The following is a 19,119-nucleotide window of genomic DNA, read 5'->3' as shown; positions in this document are numbered from 1 at the left end:
CTCAATATAAATATGCTTAATATGTTAAATATGCGTAATATATAATATATAAAATGTACTTATTAAATATATTTAAAATTAAATAAACGTAAATATAACTATAGTTATTATAAATGTCATAAATATGAATGTATTAGTTTTAATATTAACATTAAGTGTATTATTGACATAGTAAAACATATATTAAATTAATATAAAAACATTAAATATTTTTTATATTAATTTATAACGTTTTTAACATTTTATTTATCCTATATTATATATTCTGTATCTCAATATAAATATACTTAATATATTTAATATACTTAAGATATAAATATACTTACTAAATATAATTAATATTAAAATGAACATAAATATAACTATTTATAGTTATTTTATATTTCAGAAATATTAATGTAGTAGTTTTAATATTAATATTGAAATATATATTTACCCTATATTTTACTCTCAATATAAATATACTATAATATAATAATACTATAATAATAATATGTTTAAAACACACAATATGTAAATATACTTAATAAATAGAATTAATATTAAATGTATTACATATTTTTTGGTAAAAGTCCATTAAGTTGGTTCAGTTTTTATTATTTATAATATTTATATAACGTTTTATAAATATTAATGTTTTTGAGTATATTATTATTGAAAGATATATGTAATATTTATGGTAATATGTTATATTATCTTTTATATATCTTATATATTATCTTAATATACTTAATGTATTTAATATGTATAATATATAATAAATATAACATTAAAATAACAAAAAATAAATATTATTTTAAATATTAATTATTTAAAATTTCATAAATATTAATGTGTTAATTTTAACAATAACATTAAGTATATTCATTTTGAGATATGGTAAAGCATATATTAAATATTTTTGAATATGTTTTTATATTTATATTCACTACTGCTCAAAAATTTGATGTCAGTAGGTGTTTTTTTTTTTTAAAAGCAATTAATATTTGTATTCCGCAAGGATGCATAAATCTGAATCAAAAGTGACAAGTCAGATTTTCAAAAAGATATTTAAAAAAAAATATGGGCACCAAATCAGCATATTTTAATTTCTGAAGGATCATGTGATACTGAAGTCTGGAGTAATGATGCTGAAAATACAGCTTTACGTCACAGGAATATTAAATAATAATATGAAAGATAATATTAAATAAATTGAGTAAATTAAATAAAAAAATAAGGTTTTAATGTAAATAAAAATCGAAAGTGTTAAATTGTAATAATATTTTACAATATTACTTTTTTATATTTTAGACTCCAACAATGAACAATTGAAGAGTAGATTTTTGCACAGAATTAATCTAAACCCCCCATTTTCTTGATTTCAGGAGTTTTCCTCCACATTGTCGCGGACACGTTGGGTAGCGTAGGCGTCATCATATCAGCCATCCTGATGCAGAAATACGACCTGATGATCGCCGACCCCATCTGCTCCATGCTCATCGCGCTTCTCATAGGAGTGAGGTGAGTTTGCAAACCTTGTGCTATAATAAGCTCTGACCTCTCTCGCCCCGACTCCAGACAATCCTCCACCCTCAAACCCCACCCAGAAACCCTCAACAGCACCTAACACAGATCATACAAAAGCCACTTCACAGTGCCCTTCACCAAGAGCCCTGTGAAGCCGTTGGCGCTCCAGCCGGGTGAATTACAGGATACACGCTCAGAGGGTGGAGCCCAGAACACTTTCTCAACATGTGGCGAAGCCAGAAAACCCTGGATTTGCCTCTCTCATGTGGCATTTTTCAAACGATACCAGCTGAGAAGCAAATGCTATGCAGCCTACCAGTCTTGAAAATGCCATCAGATGCTTAATGATCTGTAAATGTAAATGTAAAGGCTGTGTACATTTGAGCATGCTTGAAGGAAAAGTTCACTTCCAGAACAAAACTTTACAGGTAATTTACTCATCTCCTTGTCATCCAAGATGTTCACATCTTTCTTTCATCAGTTGTAAAAAAAATTGTGTTTTGACAAAAACATTTCAGGATTTCTCTCCATATAGTGGCCTTTCCATGGTGCCCCCGAAATGCAGTTTAAATGCAGCTTTAAAGGGCTCTATTCAATCCCAGCCGAGGGAGAAGGGCTTATTTAGCACAACAATTGGTTATTTGTTTTCTAAAAATGTTTACAATTTATATACTTTTTGACCTCAAATGCTCGTCTTGTCTAGCTCTGCGTGAACTCCGTGTATTCTGGTTCAAGACAGTTAGGGTATGCCCAAAAACCATCTCATTTTCTCCTCCAACTTTAAAGTCATTCTACATCTCTGCAGAAGTACCAACCTAGTGTTTACAAAGTGAATGTGCAAAGAAGATCAAATGCCCTTTATAAAAAAAAAAAAGGTAAAACAGCGATGTAGGACAATTTTTGTACTATTATCAGGGCCCTATGAAATTAGTTTTTTCCCAAATTCCCTTTAAATTTTTCAGGATTTCAGCATGTCTGATTCCAAATTACATTTTATTTTTATTTTTAGTGTCACATGATCCTTCAGAAATCATTCTAAAATGCTGATTTGCTGCACAAGAAACATTTATTTTTTTTCTTTTCTTTTTTTTTCTTCTGAAAACAGTTACTGTGCAATATTTTTGTGGAAACCATGAGACTTTTTTTCAGGATTCTTTGAATACAAATCTTTAGTAATATTATTAAGGCCCTATGAAATCAGTTTTATTTTTTTTTCCCAAATTCCGTCTCGCCCCCCCCCCCCCCCTTAAATTCTGTTGTATTAATTTTTTTCCCGAATTCTGTTTTTTCTATTTAAATCTTTATTATTTATTTAAATTATCTTCCATTTTTATTTTCGTAGAATATTTTTCTAATTGTTAAATAAACAAATAATAATCAAAATACATGCCTGTTTTCAAATTCCATTTTATTTTTTTCTCAAATTCCGTTTTTGGCCATTTAATTTTTTCTGTATTCCTTATTTTTCATTCTAGGCTCTTTTTTAAATATAGTTAAATAAAAAAATATTAATCAAAAATTAATATTAAATCTGTTTAATTGTTCCCAAATTCAGTTTTATTTTTTTTCCCCATATTCAGTTTTTTTTTTTTTTCAGATTTTTCTTTTCCCGTTTACATTTTTCTAGACATTTTTTTAATAGTTCAATAAAAAAATATTGATCAAAAAGCATGTCTAATTCCAAATTCTAATTTTTCAGGATTCCATTTTTTTTTTCTAGACGCTGTTTTAATAGTGACATTAAAAAATATTTACCAAAAAGCATGTCTGATTCTAATTTCAGTTTTTTTTTCTCCCAAATTAATTTTTTTTTTCATTTAAATTTTTCAGTGGAGGACAATTTTGAAGTTGAAGGAGAAAATAAGATAGGAATTTTTCGACATACCCTAACTGTCATGCAGTGTTGGGAAGTAACTAGTTACATGTAACGGAATTACGTAATTTAATTACAAGATAAATGCAATTGTAATTAGTTACAGTTACTGAGAAAACATGTGTAATTAAATTACAGTTACTTCTGAAAAATGCCAGCGATTACAAAGGGGATTACATCTGAATTTTTTCACACACTCACCCCCACTTACAGATTTAATTGACTTCTTTCATAAATTGCATTGATTCATACAAATGCAGCTGCTGCTATTTTTTTTTTTGTACACTGTAATGGATTATAAGATAACTAACAAACTAGTACTACTTCCTTAATTATTTATGTGGTGAAATGTTGTGTAAGAAAACTGATAAGACTGCACTCTATACCTAAAATGTCTATTTTGAACTTGCCGTTTGCCAACAACTGATTTCTTCATGGAAGCTTTGCGTTCAAATATTTCAACTCAGATCAGTGTTTCGTGTCTAATAATTTTGACCTAAACATCTAAATAATCTATGAAGCAGTTGTGTAATAAGTGGGATAATGTTGTTGATGTATGTAGCCAGTTGTTACCGCAAAATAAAGATGTATATTATCCCTTACTTAATTCAAGTGATGAAGGATTTCGAAAGTCTGACAATAATCAATGTTGAGTGCTACTGTAAGATTAACTCTGCCTGGTTTAAATGTTTCAAAATGAATAACAGTTGAAAATATTCTAAATTTAGAAAAGTAATCAAAAAGTAATTAAAAGTAATAAGTTACATTACTTTTATAAAGTAATTGAAAAGTTACACTACTTATTACATTTTAAATCAAGTAACTTGTAATCTGTAACCTATTACATTTCCAAAGTAACCTTCCCAACACTGCTGTCATGAACCGCAATACAGAGAGTACAAGCAGAGCTAGACCAGATGAGCATTTGAGGTTAAAAAGAATATAATTTAAAAAAAATAAAATAACCCATGGTTTCACTAAATAAGACCCTTCTTCCTCAGCTGGGATTGTTTAGAGCCCTTTGAAGCTGCATTTAAACTGCATTTTGGAAGTTCAAACTTGCAGGCACTGTAGAAGTCCACTATACTGAGAAATATCCTGAAATGTTTTCCTCAAAAAACATAATTTCTTTGCAACTGAAGAAAGAAAGACGTTGAACATCTTGGATGACAAGGGGGTGAGTAAATTATCTGTATATTTTTGTTCTGGAACTGAATTTCTCCTTTAAATTGCAGATGGCCTGTGGTTACTGTGCTCCACCGTTCGTGGCCCCTTTTTGCAAAAAACACGAAGCCTTTCCCGCATATTCATCTCGTCGTCTCTCCAACCCCCCTTTCTCTCTCTCCCTCTTGTCCGTGTTTGAGGCTTTTCTTCTCCCTCTCTGGAATGTGGTGGCGATCTGTGAATGTTACTTCAACAAAGGCATCTTTTAAGATGGATTTTTCCTTCTCTTTGTTTCTCAAAAAGGGGGGTTTATGTCATCGAGTCCCCGTCTTAGACATTTTTTCCCCCTCTTCTTCAGTTTTCCATCCAGTGGCCAAATTCTGAGAATCGAGAGCTGGGTTTAGAGCTTAAACTGGCCGTTTTCCCACATTGCACCTGCGTGACAGCGTCTCTGTCTCGTTCAGGTGCAATCTGGAGGCCGGTCTGGTATGGCGCACGTACAAAGGTATCACACGGGTATGGAAAGCCATTAAATTCCAAAGTGGCTAATTAAAAGCAGTTGCAAAGCAGAAATGAGCTTGTTAAAGAGCTTGTGAAGCTTAAGGCTTGACGTTCCTGTGGTCCATCTGTAGATGTTGTGTCTATTGATACTGACTGATTTTGGGATGACTAAATGTGTATTGGTTTTCCCAGACCTCAATTTAAACAAAATTTCTGACTGTTTTTTGGAATAATTTAATACTAGCATTTTGTGCAGTGTGCACTACTGTTTTTTAAGATGTTTTCAAAAGAAGTCTCATGCTGCTTTTATTGTAAATCCTTTTATTATTATTATTATTATTATTATTATTATTAATATCAACACTGAAAAAAATACTGTGTAATATTTTTGTAGAGAAAATTAGACTTTTGTTTTTCAGGATTATTTGAATACAAATTTTTTGTAATAATATTAGGGCCCTATGCAGGGCTCGAAATTAACTTTTTTACTTGGTAGCACTGGTGCTCCCAACTTTAAAAAGTTAGGAGCATCCCAAAAAATTTAGGAGCACCCAATTTCTTTTTAGTTATGCGCCGATCTTGATTCTTCATGGGCGATTCTGATTAACAGATTTTGATTGCCCAAAAATTAATTTAACTAGCCCAAATTAAAAAAGACATTTTTTTTTAAATATAGAAAATCAGATAGGAGTCTAAATGTCAATCAAAAATGTTTTCAATACACAAATATAAACAAATATCAAGGAAGGAATTTTATTTCACCATTTAGTGTCGCTGCAGCATTTTAAAATATCAATTTAAGGCAATTTATGACCCCTTTTTTTTTAAAAGAGCTGGGGTTGGACAATGTACGGTAGAATATTAAGCCATAAAATGACATGATTTATAATTCAGATACAGACACAAAAAAAATATCTAATAAAATGGCATTTCAACCTTTTTACCATTAAAAGGGATAAATCAAGTTTATAATTTATTATATTTATATAAGATATATAACATTAGTATAACTTAATTGTTTAGATTTTTAAAAGGCACATTAAATTCTTTCACATTTACACATGGATCGATAATTGCAATAATTTGACCATAAACAGTTGAAAAAATGTATTAGAAATAAAAATTAATGTTTGTCACGAGGGGGCGCTTTAGGAGCGCTGAAATAATACGGTTTCCATGGTAACAGCTGTACACAAACCAGCCTTAACGCAGTTTTATCAGACATGAATTGACAATGCAAACGACACGTTTCTGAGGACAGTCGGTTCCCTCAGATACATTCATATAAAGACATCCGTGCCGCGTTTTGACTTTGAAACGTACATCTTGCATATTTATTCAATGACATCATTGCATTTTTGAAGATTTATCCAGCCCTATCGCGATCGACTTTCCGTCTCTTAAACTTATACGTTAATCAAGACTTTTCTTACACCATTTTACATGTTTATAACTTTTTATGGCCTTGCATTTGATACAAATAAATTGAGGAGTTTTAAGGACCTGCAGAAGTCCTCTACTTCACGATAGTACGTCTGACAGTCCGGTGAAACATTCTGGTAGCCTTACTGGAAACACAAGAGCCCAGGGACGTCGGGCTAGCGATTTTACGAGCCCTGCCGGCTAATATCTCAAATCTGCATTTAAGGTAATAATGTGAAGATTAACTTAAATAGTTATGTAATGTTGGAGAAATCGGCGAAACCGTCACTGTATCAGCTCACAGCAGTCTGTGCAGTAAGGATAGCGACAGTTTTGAAATCGAGTCGCACCACAATCATTTCTCTCACTCGCACAAATGCTTCCAAATATAATTTGAGGTCGCACAGGTTAATTTTTGGTCGCATATGCGACCAAAATGGTCGCAATTTCGAGCCCTGGCCCTATGAAATCTGTTTTAATTTTTCCTAAATTCATTTTTTTCCCCCATTAAACATTTTTCAGGAATCCCTTTTTTTATTAAAAAAAAATAATCAAAAAGCATGTCTGATTCCATATAGTTTTATTTTTCTAACAAAAATTCCATTTTTTCAATTTTAATTTTTTTTCTAGACTCTGTTTTAATAGTTAAATAAGTCGAAAAGCATGTCTAATTCTAAATTAAGTTTTTTTTTTATTATCCAAATTAAATTTTTCTTTCTGTTTTAATTTTTCTAGACACCGTTTTAATTGTTAAATTAATTTAAAAAATATTAATCAAAAAGCATGTCTAATTCCAAATTCAAAATATTTATTTCTTTTTTTTTTCTTTTTTTTTAAATGATCCAACACTGAAAAAAAATTACTGTCATATTTTTGTAAAAAATTGATTTTGTCTTTGAATAAAAATCTTTTGTAATAATATTAGGGCCCTGTGAAATCCGTTTTAATTCTTCAGAATTCTTCTTTTTTAATAGTTAAATTTAAAAAATATATTTATTAAAGCATGTCTAGTTCCAAATTCCATTTTTTCTGTTTTAATTTTTAGAGACTCTGTTTTAATAGTTAAATTAAAAAAAAAAAAAAAAAATCAATAAGCATGTCTAATTCCAACTTCTGTTTTATTTTTCTCACAAATTCCATTTTTTCCTTTGTTTTAATAGTTAAATAAAAAAATATTAATCAAAAAGCATGTCTAATTCCAAATTCCATTTTTTCCCCGTTTTTTTTTTTTTAAATGATCAAAAAGCATGTCTAATTCCAAATTCCCTTTTTATTTTTGTCATAAATTCCATTTTTTCCATTTAAATTTTTAAATAGTTAATAGTTAAATTATAAAAAAATGAATCAAAAAGCCAATCTAATTCCAATTTCTGTTTTTTTTTTTTTTTTCCAAATTCCATTTTTTTTTTCTGGATTCAATTTTTTTCCTTTTAATTTTTGCTTTTATAGTTAAATAAAATATTAACAAAATATTAAAAAGCATGTTGAATTTCCATTTTTTTCCATTTCATTTGTTTAGGATTCCTCTTTTTTATTGTTTTATTTTTTCTAGACTCTGTTTTAATAGTTAAATAAAAATATTAACCATAAAGCATGTCTAATTAATTAAAAAAATAAAAAATACACAGTTTAACAGCAATTTATTAAAAGTTTAACACAAATAATTTTTTTTTTCTCATTCACTTCATTTTTCTGGTAAATATTCCTTAATAAATAATGTTTTAATAATATTTTTAATATTAGTAGTAATTAGGCTATCATTACATTAAGTAATATATTTCTGTCACAGTTTCTTCAAGTTAAACCGAACTCTTATTTTGACAGATTGCTGCGAAGACCTTCAAGTTTTTGTTCGTATATGAAATGACGATAGTTTTTCTCAAAAGAAATGGTAAAATGCTCATGAATTGACTCTCAGAGTAGTTCAAGAGTTATGTTTATGTGCTCATATACTCATATTCACACAGAGATGAGCAGAACATGCAGGATTCAATTCATATTTAAATAGTATTTTTACCGCTTAATATTCACAGATACTAAACTTTGATTTAACCTCTTAACTGTCACTGTTTAAAATATGCACACTAAGTACAGCATACCTACTATATTCTGCAGAAAATAGTAGTATGCTATCCCGAACATTGCCTAAGACAGCTGATGTGTTCTCCAGAACTAGGCTTAATGTTTTTGGGGAAACACTGCTATGTATATAGATTTATTAAACACACAATACGCTAATGTGAAAGATGGTACTGTGGACCAAAGCATGAGTTCATGCGCAACTCTAGACCCTCTTACGCATTTGAACTTCATGCCTGTGTACGTCTGGCACAGCAGAATCATCCATCGTTGGAGTCCCGAGATCGACCGGCCATAATTGGCCGCGTGGAATGTCTGTGGTTCTCCGTTTGATCGTTAAGATGGACTCTGCTTTGTTTGGACAGCATTTTTCCCATGTACCCCTCATTGTGAGATTGATATTCTCAGGAGAGCGCCTCGTTTTGATCCAGCCTTTGGATGTTTGACCTTTCGCTGGGATGATGGACTTCTCCTTCATCAGCCGCACCTGAGGCGTGACACATTTGTGCGGGACTCTCCGCAAAAGACCCCCCTCTGTACGCGAACCAGGGCGTGTTTAGCTAAGGCCGCTTTGGGTGGGGTGGCCTTCCTTTAGGGGGATATCTGGGTACGGCTGCAGTGGCTGGATGTGTCCCGGTACCCTGTGATTAGTTGGAGGGAGTGGAGGAGTCCTGCTGCTGTGACCTACAGCAGTCCCCCACCACCAAAGTCTTCCAAAGACCGCTAATCGCTTTGGGTCCCGAGGAATGGGTGCGTAAAACGCTAACAGTAATTAACATTTGTTCTGGCCGTACTAAGCTGGGCCTTTGAGGATGGATTCATTTGTCAGGTCTCAGTGCGAATGTGTTTAAACGGCTCTCCAAAGCTGCTTTGCTGGCATGTTAATGTGTTATTCTTTGATCTGCTCTGTTTTTTTTTTGTTTTTTTTTACATAATGCGCTTTTAGTGCTGGCTACTAGCTATTTAACACCTTTTTTTCAGAATTGGTGCTGGTGGGGAATAAGCCACATATACATGTGACACTTTATTTAACACTCAGCTTTGCATATAGTAGTTGTTTATGTTAAATGAGGGCTGGAGAGTTTTTGATTGGAGTGTTGATTTCCATTGGGTTTCACTAATTGCAGGTTATTGTTTGAGCTACTTGAATTGATTGCATTTTAATTTCTTATTAACTGGTTTTGGCCAGTTAATATGAAATTAAAATGCGGTTTTCAAGGGTTTGGTTCAGGCTGAAGTGGTGAGTCTTTTAAAACTAATTTACCCCCAAATCAGAAGAGAATAAAAAGATAATTGGTAATAATTAAAATCATACTTTCATTGGCTAAATTTATTTATTTATTTCAGGAGAAATATAAATGTATAATCTGTATGCCGTTTAAATATTTTAATGTAATTATTAATGTAATTTTACATTTGTGACCCTGGCCCACAAAACCAGTCTTAAGTCGCTGGGGTATATTTGTAGCAATAGCCAAAAATACATTGTATGGGTCAAAATTATAGATTTTTCTTTTATGCCAAAAATCATTAGGAAATTAAGTAAAGATCATGTTCCATGAAGATTTTTTGTAAAATTCCTTTTATAAATATATCAAAATGTAATTTTTGATTAGTAATATGCACTGTTAAAGGAACACTCCACTTTTTTTGGAAATAGGCTCATTCTCCAACTCCCCCCGAGTTAATAAGTTGATTTTTACCGTTTTGAAATCCATTCAGCCGTTCTCCTGTTCTGGCGATATCACTTTTAGCATAGCTTAGCATAGATCATTGAATCCTATTAGACCAGTAGCATCACGTTCAAAAATGACCAACGAGTTTCGATATTTGTAGTATTTAAAACTTGACTCTTCTGTAGTTATATTGTGTACTAAGCTGCGAGTTTCTAGGCTGATAAGATTAGGAACTACACTTCCATTCCGGCGTAATAGTCAAGGAAGTTTGCTGCCGTAATATGGCCGAAGCAGGCGGAGTATTATCAGAAATGAGTTCCCAGCTAGTTTAGCATTTGCACATGTGTCTTTCGTGGTATTACTGCTCCTGCTTCAGCCATATTACAGCAGCAAACTTCCTTGACTATTACGCCAGAATGGGAGTGTAGTTCCTAATCTTATCAGCCTAGAAAATTGAAGCTTTGCATTTCCGCTGGTCTTAGTACACGATATAACTACAGAAGAGTCAAGTTTTAAATAGGACAAATATGGAAACTCGTTGGTCATTTTTGAACGTGATGCTATTGGTCTAATAGGATTCAATGATCTATGCTAAGCTATGCTAAAAGTGATATCGCCAGAACAGGAGAACGGCTGAATTGATTTCAAAACGGTAAAACTCAACTTATTACCTCGGGGGGAGTTGGAGAATGAGCCTATTTCCAAAAAAAGTGGAGTGTTCCTTTAAGAACTTAATTTGGAGAACTTTAAAGGTGATTTTCTCAGTATTTAGATTTTTTTGCACCCTCAGATTCCAGATTTTCAAATAGATGTATCTCGGCCAAATATTGTCCTATCCTAACAAACCATATATCAATAGAAAGCTTATTTATTGAACTTTCATATGATGTATACATCTCAGTTTTGTAAAATTTAACCTTATGACTGGTTTTGTGGTCCAGGGTCACATTTAATACTAATACATTAAAATTATAGAATAATATTTTATTTTTAAAATGTAGTATTTTTTAAAAATGTATTTGTTTATTTTTTATATTTAGTATTTAGTGTTCTAAAATGAGGAGGCAAAGTTACATACACTATCAGAAAAAGAAAAATCTATTTTATATTTTAATTCGAGCTGGGCAACGATTAATCGCGATTAGTTGCATCCAAAATTAAAGTTTTTGTGTGCATTATATGTGTGTGTACTGTGTATATTTATTATGTGTGTATATATAAAGACACACACATACAGTATATATTTTGAAAATATTTATGTATATATTTACATTCATATTATTTATCTTATATATATAAATATATGTAATATATATGCATAATTTGTTTCTATATATATATATATATATATATATATATATATATGTGTATGTGCACACGCTTATTTGGATGCGATAATTGCGATTTATTTATCTTTGCACTTTATAGGCTAAATTTATTTATTTTTTAAATCTAATAATTTAACAATAAATGTATTTTTTAAATGTATAATCAGTATGCTGGATTAAATATTTTGTTAAGTAGTTAATCGTGATTTCATGTGATTGTGTGTGTGTGTGTGTGTGTGTGTGTATGCGCTATACAAAAAATATGTGTATATATATATATACACGTGTGTGTATATGTATATATGTGTGTGTGTATATATATATATATATATATATATATGTATATGTATATATATTCATTCATTCATTCATTCATTCAGGCTGGGTGAAAAGTAGACAATATTTAATGGCTATAGAACGTGTAGTATCAATCCTGTGGTTATGACCATAGTGCAAGTGCAGTTGGTTCCTAGCAGCAAAGCATCTAAAGCTTTCTGTGGTGGAATCCCAATAACCACTTGCCCTAGAAATGGAAAAGTTTGTTAGGTCCTATTGCATATAAATCTCAAGTTAAATGTACCTGCTCTAATTCCCACTGCGCCATTTCAGACGCAGACTGCATTACAGTCGCCTCATTCTTGCGGTGTTTCTGGTGTCATAAATATTTCTGTGCTCCAGTTAGGTACTCAGGTTGTCTAGGGGCGTGATAACCAATCACGTCCATGTGGTTTAGAAGTGCTTGTGCTTTTACGAGTGACTGCTTGGTGCCATGTGACTCCGAGCTGTTTTCCTGCTTTTCCAAAAAAGTCCATAAGTGATTACAAGCGTCCTTGCAGAAGTATTTCATCCTGATTGTCACCCTGACCTAGGTGGTGGCATTTCGTCTGTGTCACTGGCCAGCTTAACCTTGATGCTCGCACGTTATTGTATTTCAGCCAGCTGAGTCACTCTTGTAACTGCATTACATAGTTTTCGGGGCAGGTTAGCCATCACGCGCCAGCGAACGGTGAGTAAGAGTGCCTCTGTTTCACTGAACAGGAAGGTGTGGAACAATAGTATGATGTCAAGAGGTCTGAGGTACCCTCATCCAGTACTTTCCTGTTTTCATTTAATTGTCCAAAAGAGGGACAAACACACCAGTTACTGAGAGGAATGCACAGTGGCCAGATTTATGATGCCCTGCGGCAGTACGTTGATGGAAACATATGGTAGAAAAACTTTTAGAAAGTTGACATGTTCTGCGGTGTGACATGCTATACTCAGTCTAACACTATTTTAATCAGTATTTTATAATCTACATGGATTATTAGTATATAGCATTCAGTGTTAACATCAGGGTTCGTACAAAGTGCTTAAAGTACTTGAATTTGACTTGAAAATAGCAATATTTCTGAAGAGGTACTTACACTATATTGCCAAAAGTATTGGCACACCCCCTTCTAATGAACAGGTTTGACTATTGTAGTAATTTCCATGAGTACAAATCTTAATGTTTAAGCATATAATGATATTCTAGGGGATTGTGTGCTTCTACTTTTACAACAACAGTTTTGCCAGGACCCTCTTCAATTCTAACATGACAGTGCCTTTGTGTATAAGCAAAGGTTAAAAAATAAATGATTAATTCAGTCAGTGTGGAAGAACTTGACTGGTCTGCAGAAATACCAGCAGGTAAAGTTACAGTGGGAATCTGTCTCTTGCCTCCTCTGAGCCCATTGAGTTTTAACAGACCCCTTATAGTGTGCGGTAGGTTTGTTGGGGGGTAATTGAGAATGAATAGGGGAAAGTCACGTGAAAGGAGGCCACGCCTCCATCACAATATGATTGGATATGACTGGTTAGGTTTAGCTGTGATTGGTGCGATAAATCCCACCTCTTGTGTTTGTGCGCATTGCGCATTCGCGAATCAGTCTGAATGAACAATTTTATGGCGTTAATGGGAAGAATAATTTAAAGAGTAAGTAAACAACTCACACTCTTAGATATAACCAGTTAGTTCCATTAATAATAAGATGTAAAATGGCATGAAAACATGATGATCCGATATTTTACTACTTTGTTTTTTGAATTTCAGACATCCAATTGCATTCGGAAATTAAATTTGCAGAATAATCACATACTTTTTAAACTTTCCTGGCTTTTTCTGCAGTTTGAGGTGCACTTTTCCAGGTGTACTAAAGCTAATCGATCCAAAGAGGGATGAGACAGACCAATCAGGCTTCGGTTTTATGTTCCTATATGTCTTGAGTATAGATTATAAGCTTGTTTGCTTGCAAACATTGCTTGGTAAACCACAGTCATTGTGGCATTGAACAAAAACGCTTGCATTTTAAATGCATTACCTAATGTAACTTGACCACAAAGAGTGCTGAGTAGGCAGTATGGCTATAAATCAGTCTGGAGCGTAGTGTTTATATTGATATTACTCATCTTTGCTCTCAACGTAGGATAGTAAAAGTTTATGCCATCTCACTGGTCAAGACACGACTATTGCGAAATCAAAGCCTTGTGAGTAACACGATGGCAGTTTTTAAAAGTGTATCAAAACGATGTTGGGGCAAAATATTTTGAAGGCACACAGTGCCAAAGAGTGTTTAGCAAGGTCAGATGTTGTGAAACAGCAACATTTGCTTCCAGTTTACGAACGTCCAAATGAGACAACGATCAGCTTCTCCACTTTGGCGTGTCCCAAAACTGAGGCTGGGGTTTCAGGGAGGAGTTCAGGAGAACGTGGGGGTGATAGAGTAGATTAGGGACTGGGGAAAAAAAAGTCCAAACCAAGGAACCCTCTAATGGTTCCCAGATGGAGCAGTGGTCAGGCCTTGAAGGTTTCAAGGAGGACTGATGACTTTCTAAGATGCTGGCCTAGCCAAGACCTAGCTTTGATGGGGTAGAAACGGCTGACTGGTTAGGAGAGAAATAGTTCTAGTCCTTTCTTAACCGGTCAACCGTTTCTGCCAAGTGATTCTTCAGCAGAATGAATGGGTTTGGATGTATATCCTGGTGCGCTCAGGGTTGCTTGCCGACTCACGCGCACTACAGCTGTCGGAATGACATCAGCACAGCTTTCTGTTACTCCACCCCAACCATAAGATTGGCAAGTTTATGTTGGACCACGTTGAGCATGCCCTGAAATAATCCTAATGAAAGGAGTTCTTGTTTGTCATGATAATGACAGAATTTCCTCTCCTCAGCTTATAACACGATGTGTCAAGCTGTAAAGTCACTAAGCAATGACGTCTTTATGTGTGGCGTCCCTTCCTGTTGCCAGAGTTTGCCTAGTACTTGGCGCTCCATTGAGTTCATGTCTCACAGAACTTCGACTCATTTCTCGCCTCCCTCTTTCCCACAGTGTGGTTCCTCTGCTCAGGGAATCCATAGGGATCTTGATGCAACGGACGCCTCCTTCTCTGGACCATGCCCTTCCTGAATGCTACCAAAGGGTGAGTCATTTCTATCTTCTGGATCCTATTTGAGAACATTGGCTACTTGGACAGACAGAGTTAACCTGGGATATCAACTGGAATTGTAGCCAAGGCCCTGTTTACACCTGCTATTAAGATGCGTTTTCAATCAATTGTCAAGTTGACAATGCCAATTTACAAGTGCAAACGTTTTGAGCTTGTCTACTTTTGACCACTTCCTGAGTTCAAACTCTGTCCTGGAGGGCTGATGTCTTGCAGAGTTTAGCTCTAACCCTAATTAGACACCTGAACCTGCTAATTAAGCTACTATCATTAAGCTACTATTTGAGGCAAGTTGGATCTAAACTCTGCAGGACACCGGCCTTCCAGGACTGAGTTTGGGAACCCCTGCGCTGATGAAATTACCCTCACCTCCTCTCAAAAGATATTGGGACAGAAGTCGTTGAAAGTGGACAGAAGAGATGGATTAAAACACCAAGTGTGAACAGGAATGTGTCTTCCTCATGCGCTTGTGATCCAATTGACCAAAATGCATCTTAATACCAGGTGTAAACAGGACCTAAGTTGTTTCGAAAAGTAACTAGTGAACTAAGTAGCCACATTTGAAGAATGGGAACTTGAACTTGAGGGTCAGAACTTCAATCTTCATCAAGTTTGAAGTTTTTGCTTGAAATGGCTCTAGATAGCCAGTGATGGCCCAAGCACCTTGATGACTGTCAGAACCTACTCGACTTCTGAGAAATATCTGGGGTTGCGTTTGTTAACCTCTAATGTTCCCTCTAGGTCCAGCAGCTTCAGGGTGTCTACAACCTCCAAGAACCTCACTTCTGGACCCTTTGCACAGATGTCTACATTGGTACGCTTAAACTTCTCGTGGCGCCCGACGCAGATTCTAGATGGATTCTCAGCCAAACGCACAACATTTTCACACAGGTGAGCACCATTGGAAAAATTAATTACTCACCCTCAAGTTGTTCCAAACCTGTAAGACCTTCGTTCATCTTTGGACCACAAATTAAGATGTTTTTGGTGAATCCCGAGAGCTTTCTGACCCTGCATAGACAGCAACGCAACTGACAAGTTCAAGACCCATAACGGTGAGTAAGGACATCGTTAAAATAGACCATGTGACATCAGTGGTTCAACTGTGATGTTATGAAGCTACGAGAATACTTTGCACACAAAGAAAGCGAAACTAACTTTATTCACACCCCTTTCTGTTTCTTACTACCAGTTTTGTTCAGTGTCATATTTTCTTGTAATAACGAGATGTTGTTAAAATGATATTGAGATTGTTGAATAAAGTCGTTATTTTTTTTGTGTTCTTAGCTCACAAATTATTCTCGTAGCTTCATAAAATTAATGTTAAACCACTGATGTCACATGGACTATTTGAACAATGTTCTTACTACCTTTCTGGGCCTTGAACGTGTTAGTTGCATTCAACGACACATTTTCTCGTAAAAACAATTTTTTTTTATATAAGATTTTGTCATTAAAATTACATCTTTTCTTGTAATAACCTGTTGTCGTTAAAACAACATCTTTTCTCAAAATAACAAGATATGTCCTTAAAACAACATTTATTATAAGATATGTCGTAAAAACAACATTTTCTCATATTTACGAAATAATGACATCTTTTCTCAAAATAACAAGATATGTCCTTAAAACAACATTTTCTCATATTTACGAAATAATGACATCTTTTCTCAAAATAACAAGATATGTCGTTAAAACATCTTTTCTCGTAATAACAAGATGTTATGTCATTAAAACAACATTTTATCATAATAAAATGTTGTTAAAAAGACATTTTCTCATAATAACGAAATATGTTGTTAAAACGACATCTTTTTCTCGGTAAACGATCTTGTTCCAAACCCACAAGATCTTTGTTCATCTTCAGAACACAAATGAAGATATTTTTGATGAAATCCGAGAGCTTTTTGACCCTGAATAGACCGCAACTCAACAGACACGTTTAAGACCCAGAAAGGTAGTAAGGACATCGTTAAAATAATCCACGGGGCATAAACGTTAATTTTTTGATGCTACGAGGATTTTTTTTTTTTGCACAAAGAAAGCAAAATTAACAACTTTATTCAACTATTTCTTCTCTTCAGTGTCAGCCTTCATCACACGTTTACGAGAAAAAGATATTGTTTTAATGAGAAATAGATGTCGTTTTAGCAAGATGACATCTCATTGACAATTCGTTGAACATAGTAAATATAAAAAAATTACATATTTTCTCATAATTACGAGATGTTACGTCATTAAAATGACATTTTCTCGTAATAACAATGTTAAAACGACATTTTTTTTTTCTAAAAAAAAAAGATGTTAAAATGACATTCTCATAATTACAAGATGTTATGTCATTAAAATGACATTTTCTTGTAATAACAAAATGTTAAAACGACATTTTTTTCTCGGTAAAACGCCTTTTTGTTCTCATAAAAAAGATGTTCTTTTCTCATGCAGTTTCTTACGAGAAAGATCTTTTCTCATAAGAAAACGATGTTGTTAAAATGACATATTTTCTCATAATTACAAGATGTTATGTCATGAAATTAATTTTTTGTCGTTGTAACAGAAATGTTAAAACGACGTCTTTTCTCATAACAAGACGTTATCTTTTTTAAAAATCTTCTCGTAATAACGAGATGTTGTTTTCTCGTTAAAACAACATCTTTTCTCATAATAAGGTTTTGTCTGTAAAATTACATCTTTTTTGTAATAACTCGATGTTGTCAGTACATCTTTTCTCAAAATAACAAGGTATGTCATTAAAATATCATTTTATCGTAATAAGATGTTTTGTTGTTAAAACGATATCTTTTCTTATAATAATGAAGTTGTCATTAAAACGACACCTTTTCTTGTAATACCAAGATGTTATGTCATTAAAATGACATTTTCTCGTAATAACGAGATGTCATTTTGCTAAAACGACATCTATTTCTCATTAAAACTACATCCTTTCTCGTAATACCGATGTTAATTTGTTAAAACGTCATTTTCTCGTAATAACGAGATGTGCAAAGAAAACAAAAACTTTATTCACACGCGTGCACCATGGTACTCTCATGAACATATGATGAAGGCTGACACTGAAGAGAAGTTGTTAATTTAGCTTTCTTTGTGCAAAAAAAAATTATTGTAGCTTCACAAAATTACCATTTATGCCCCGTGGACTATTTTAACGATGTTCTTACTACCTTTCTGGGTCTTAAACGTGTCTGTTGAGTTGCAGTCTACACATTAAAAATATCTTAATTTGTGTTCTGAAGATGAACAAAGATCTTGTGGGTTTGGAACGACATGAGGATGAGTAATTAATAACAGAATATTCATTTTTGGGTGAACTATCCCTTTGAGAGACATTTCAAAGTTTCCATCACATGATCTTTTGTGTCCTGTGCCCAGGCTGGCGTCAGACAACTGTATGTTCAGATTGACGTGGCAGCCATGTAGAAGCCCGCCACACTTCTCCTGATCTTTGGGAGTCCCGGGACCAAAGGCCTTCTGTGCTGCTGTGGGGAAATTCTCCACCTCAACCCATCTCTCTTTGGGTTTCTGTCGCTCCACTTCCATCTTGGATCAAGATGGAGCTGGTGCAGTCCAGCAGTCTGACTCCACTCTTGCCAGAAAACAACTTGACCAGCTACAACAATGTGATGTTTTTGAGGGAAGCAAGAACTTGCAACATTGGTGCACCCTCTTTGTCTTTTGAACTTTGTTTTGTCCTTGAAGTTTCCCATTGCTTTAGATTTTTATAATCCCAAACAAACCGTTTCTTTTCCTCATAATCGCTGCCCTTTTCCATCACCAGAATAGGGTTTTAATTATCGGTGGAGTTCAGTGGACATTTGTAAAAAATAGCAGTATGTGATTCATTGACTTTTTGTACATCACCTGCTTTGTTTTTCAGTTGCACAGTTGTAAAGAGGTGCAGAATTCGTTCGCCATTGCCATTATGTAAACATTTGTCTGCATTTCTTAAGTGCCTTTTTAAAAACGATCACGGACAATCGCTTGGACCATGCTTGGACCGTGTTTGATGGTCAACGTGAATGCGATGAAAACTGGATCTTTATGACCTTGCGTTCTGTCTACAATTAAAACATTCCTTTGCA

The 19,119-nt window shown here is 33.7% G+C and overlaps 1 protein-coding gene across 1 annotated transcript in view; it reads left to right on the top strand.

Annotated features, from left to right (window-relative positions):
- slc30a7 (solute carrier family 30 member 7) overlaps positions 1–19,119 on the top strand; it is a 32,441-nt gene extending 13,322 nt beyond the window's left edge. Inside the window, exons 8-11 of the mRNA XM_073844270.1 lie at positions 1,368–1,503; positions 14,905–14,995; positions 15,761–15,910; positions 18,410–19,119. Of these exons, the coding sequence (XP_073700371.1) occupies positions 1,368–1,503; positions 14,905–14,995; positions 15,761–15,910; positions 18,410–18,457 (425 nt within the window). The 3' untranslated portion in view covers positions 18,458–19,119. The remainder of the gene's footprint in view (positions 1–1,367; positions 1,504–14,904; positions 14,996–15,760; positions 15,911–18,409) is intronic.

Source organism: Garra rufa, chromosome 7 (genome assembly GCF_049309525.1).
Source record: "Garra rufa chromosome 7, GarRuf1.0, whole genome shotgun sequence".
NCBI classification, from domain to species: domain Eukaryota; kingdom Metazoa; phylum Chordata; class Actinopteri; order Cypriniformes; family Cyprinidae; genus Garra; species Garra rufa.
Note: the sequence above shows the minus strand (reverse complement) of the source record. Positions and strands in the feature narration are given on the sequence as shown.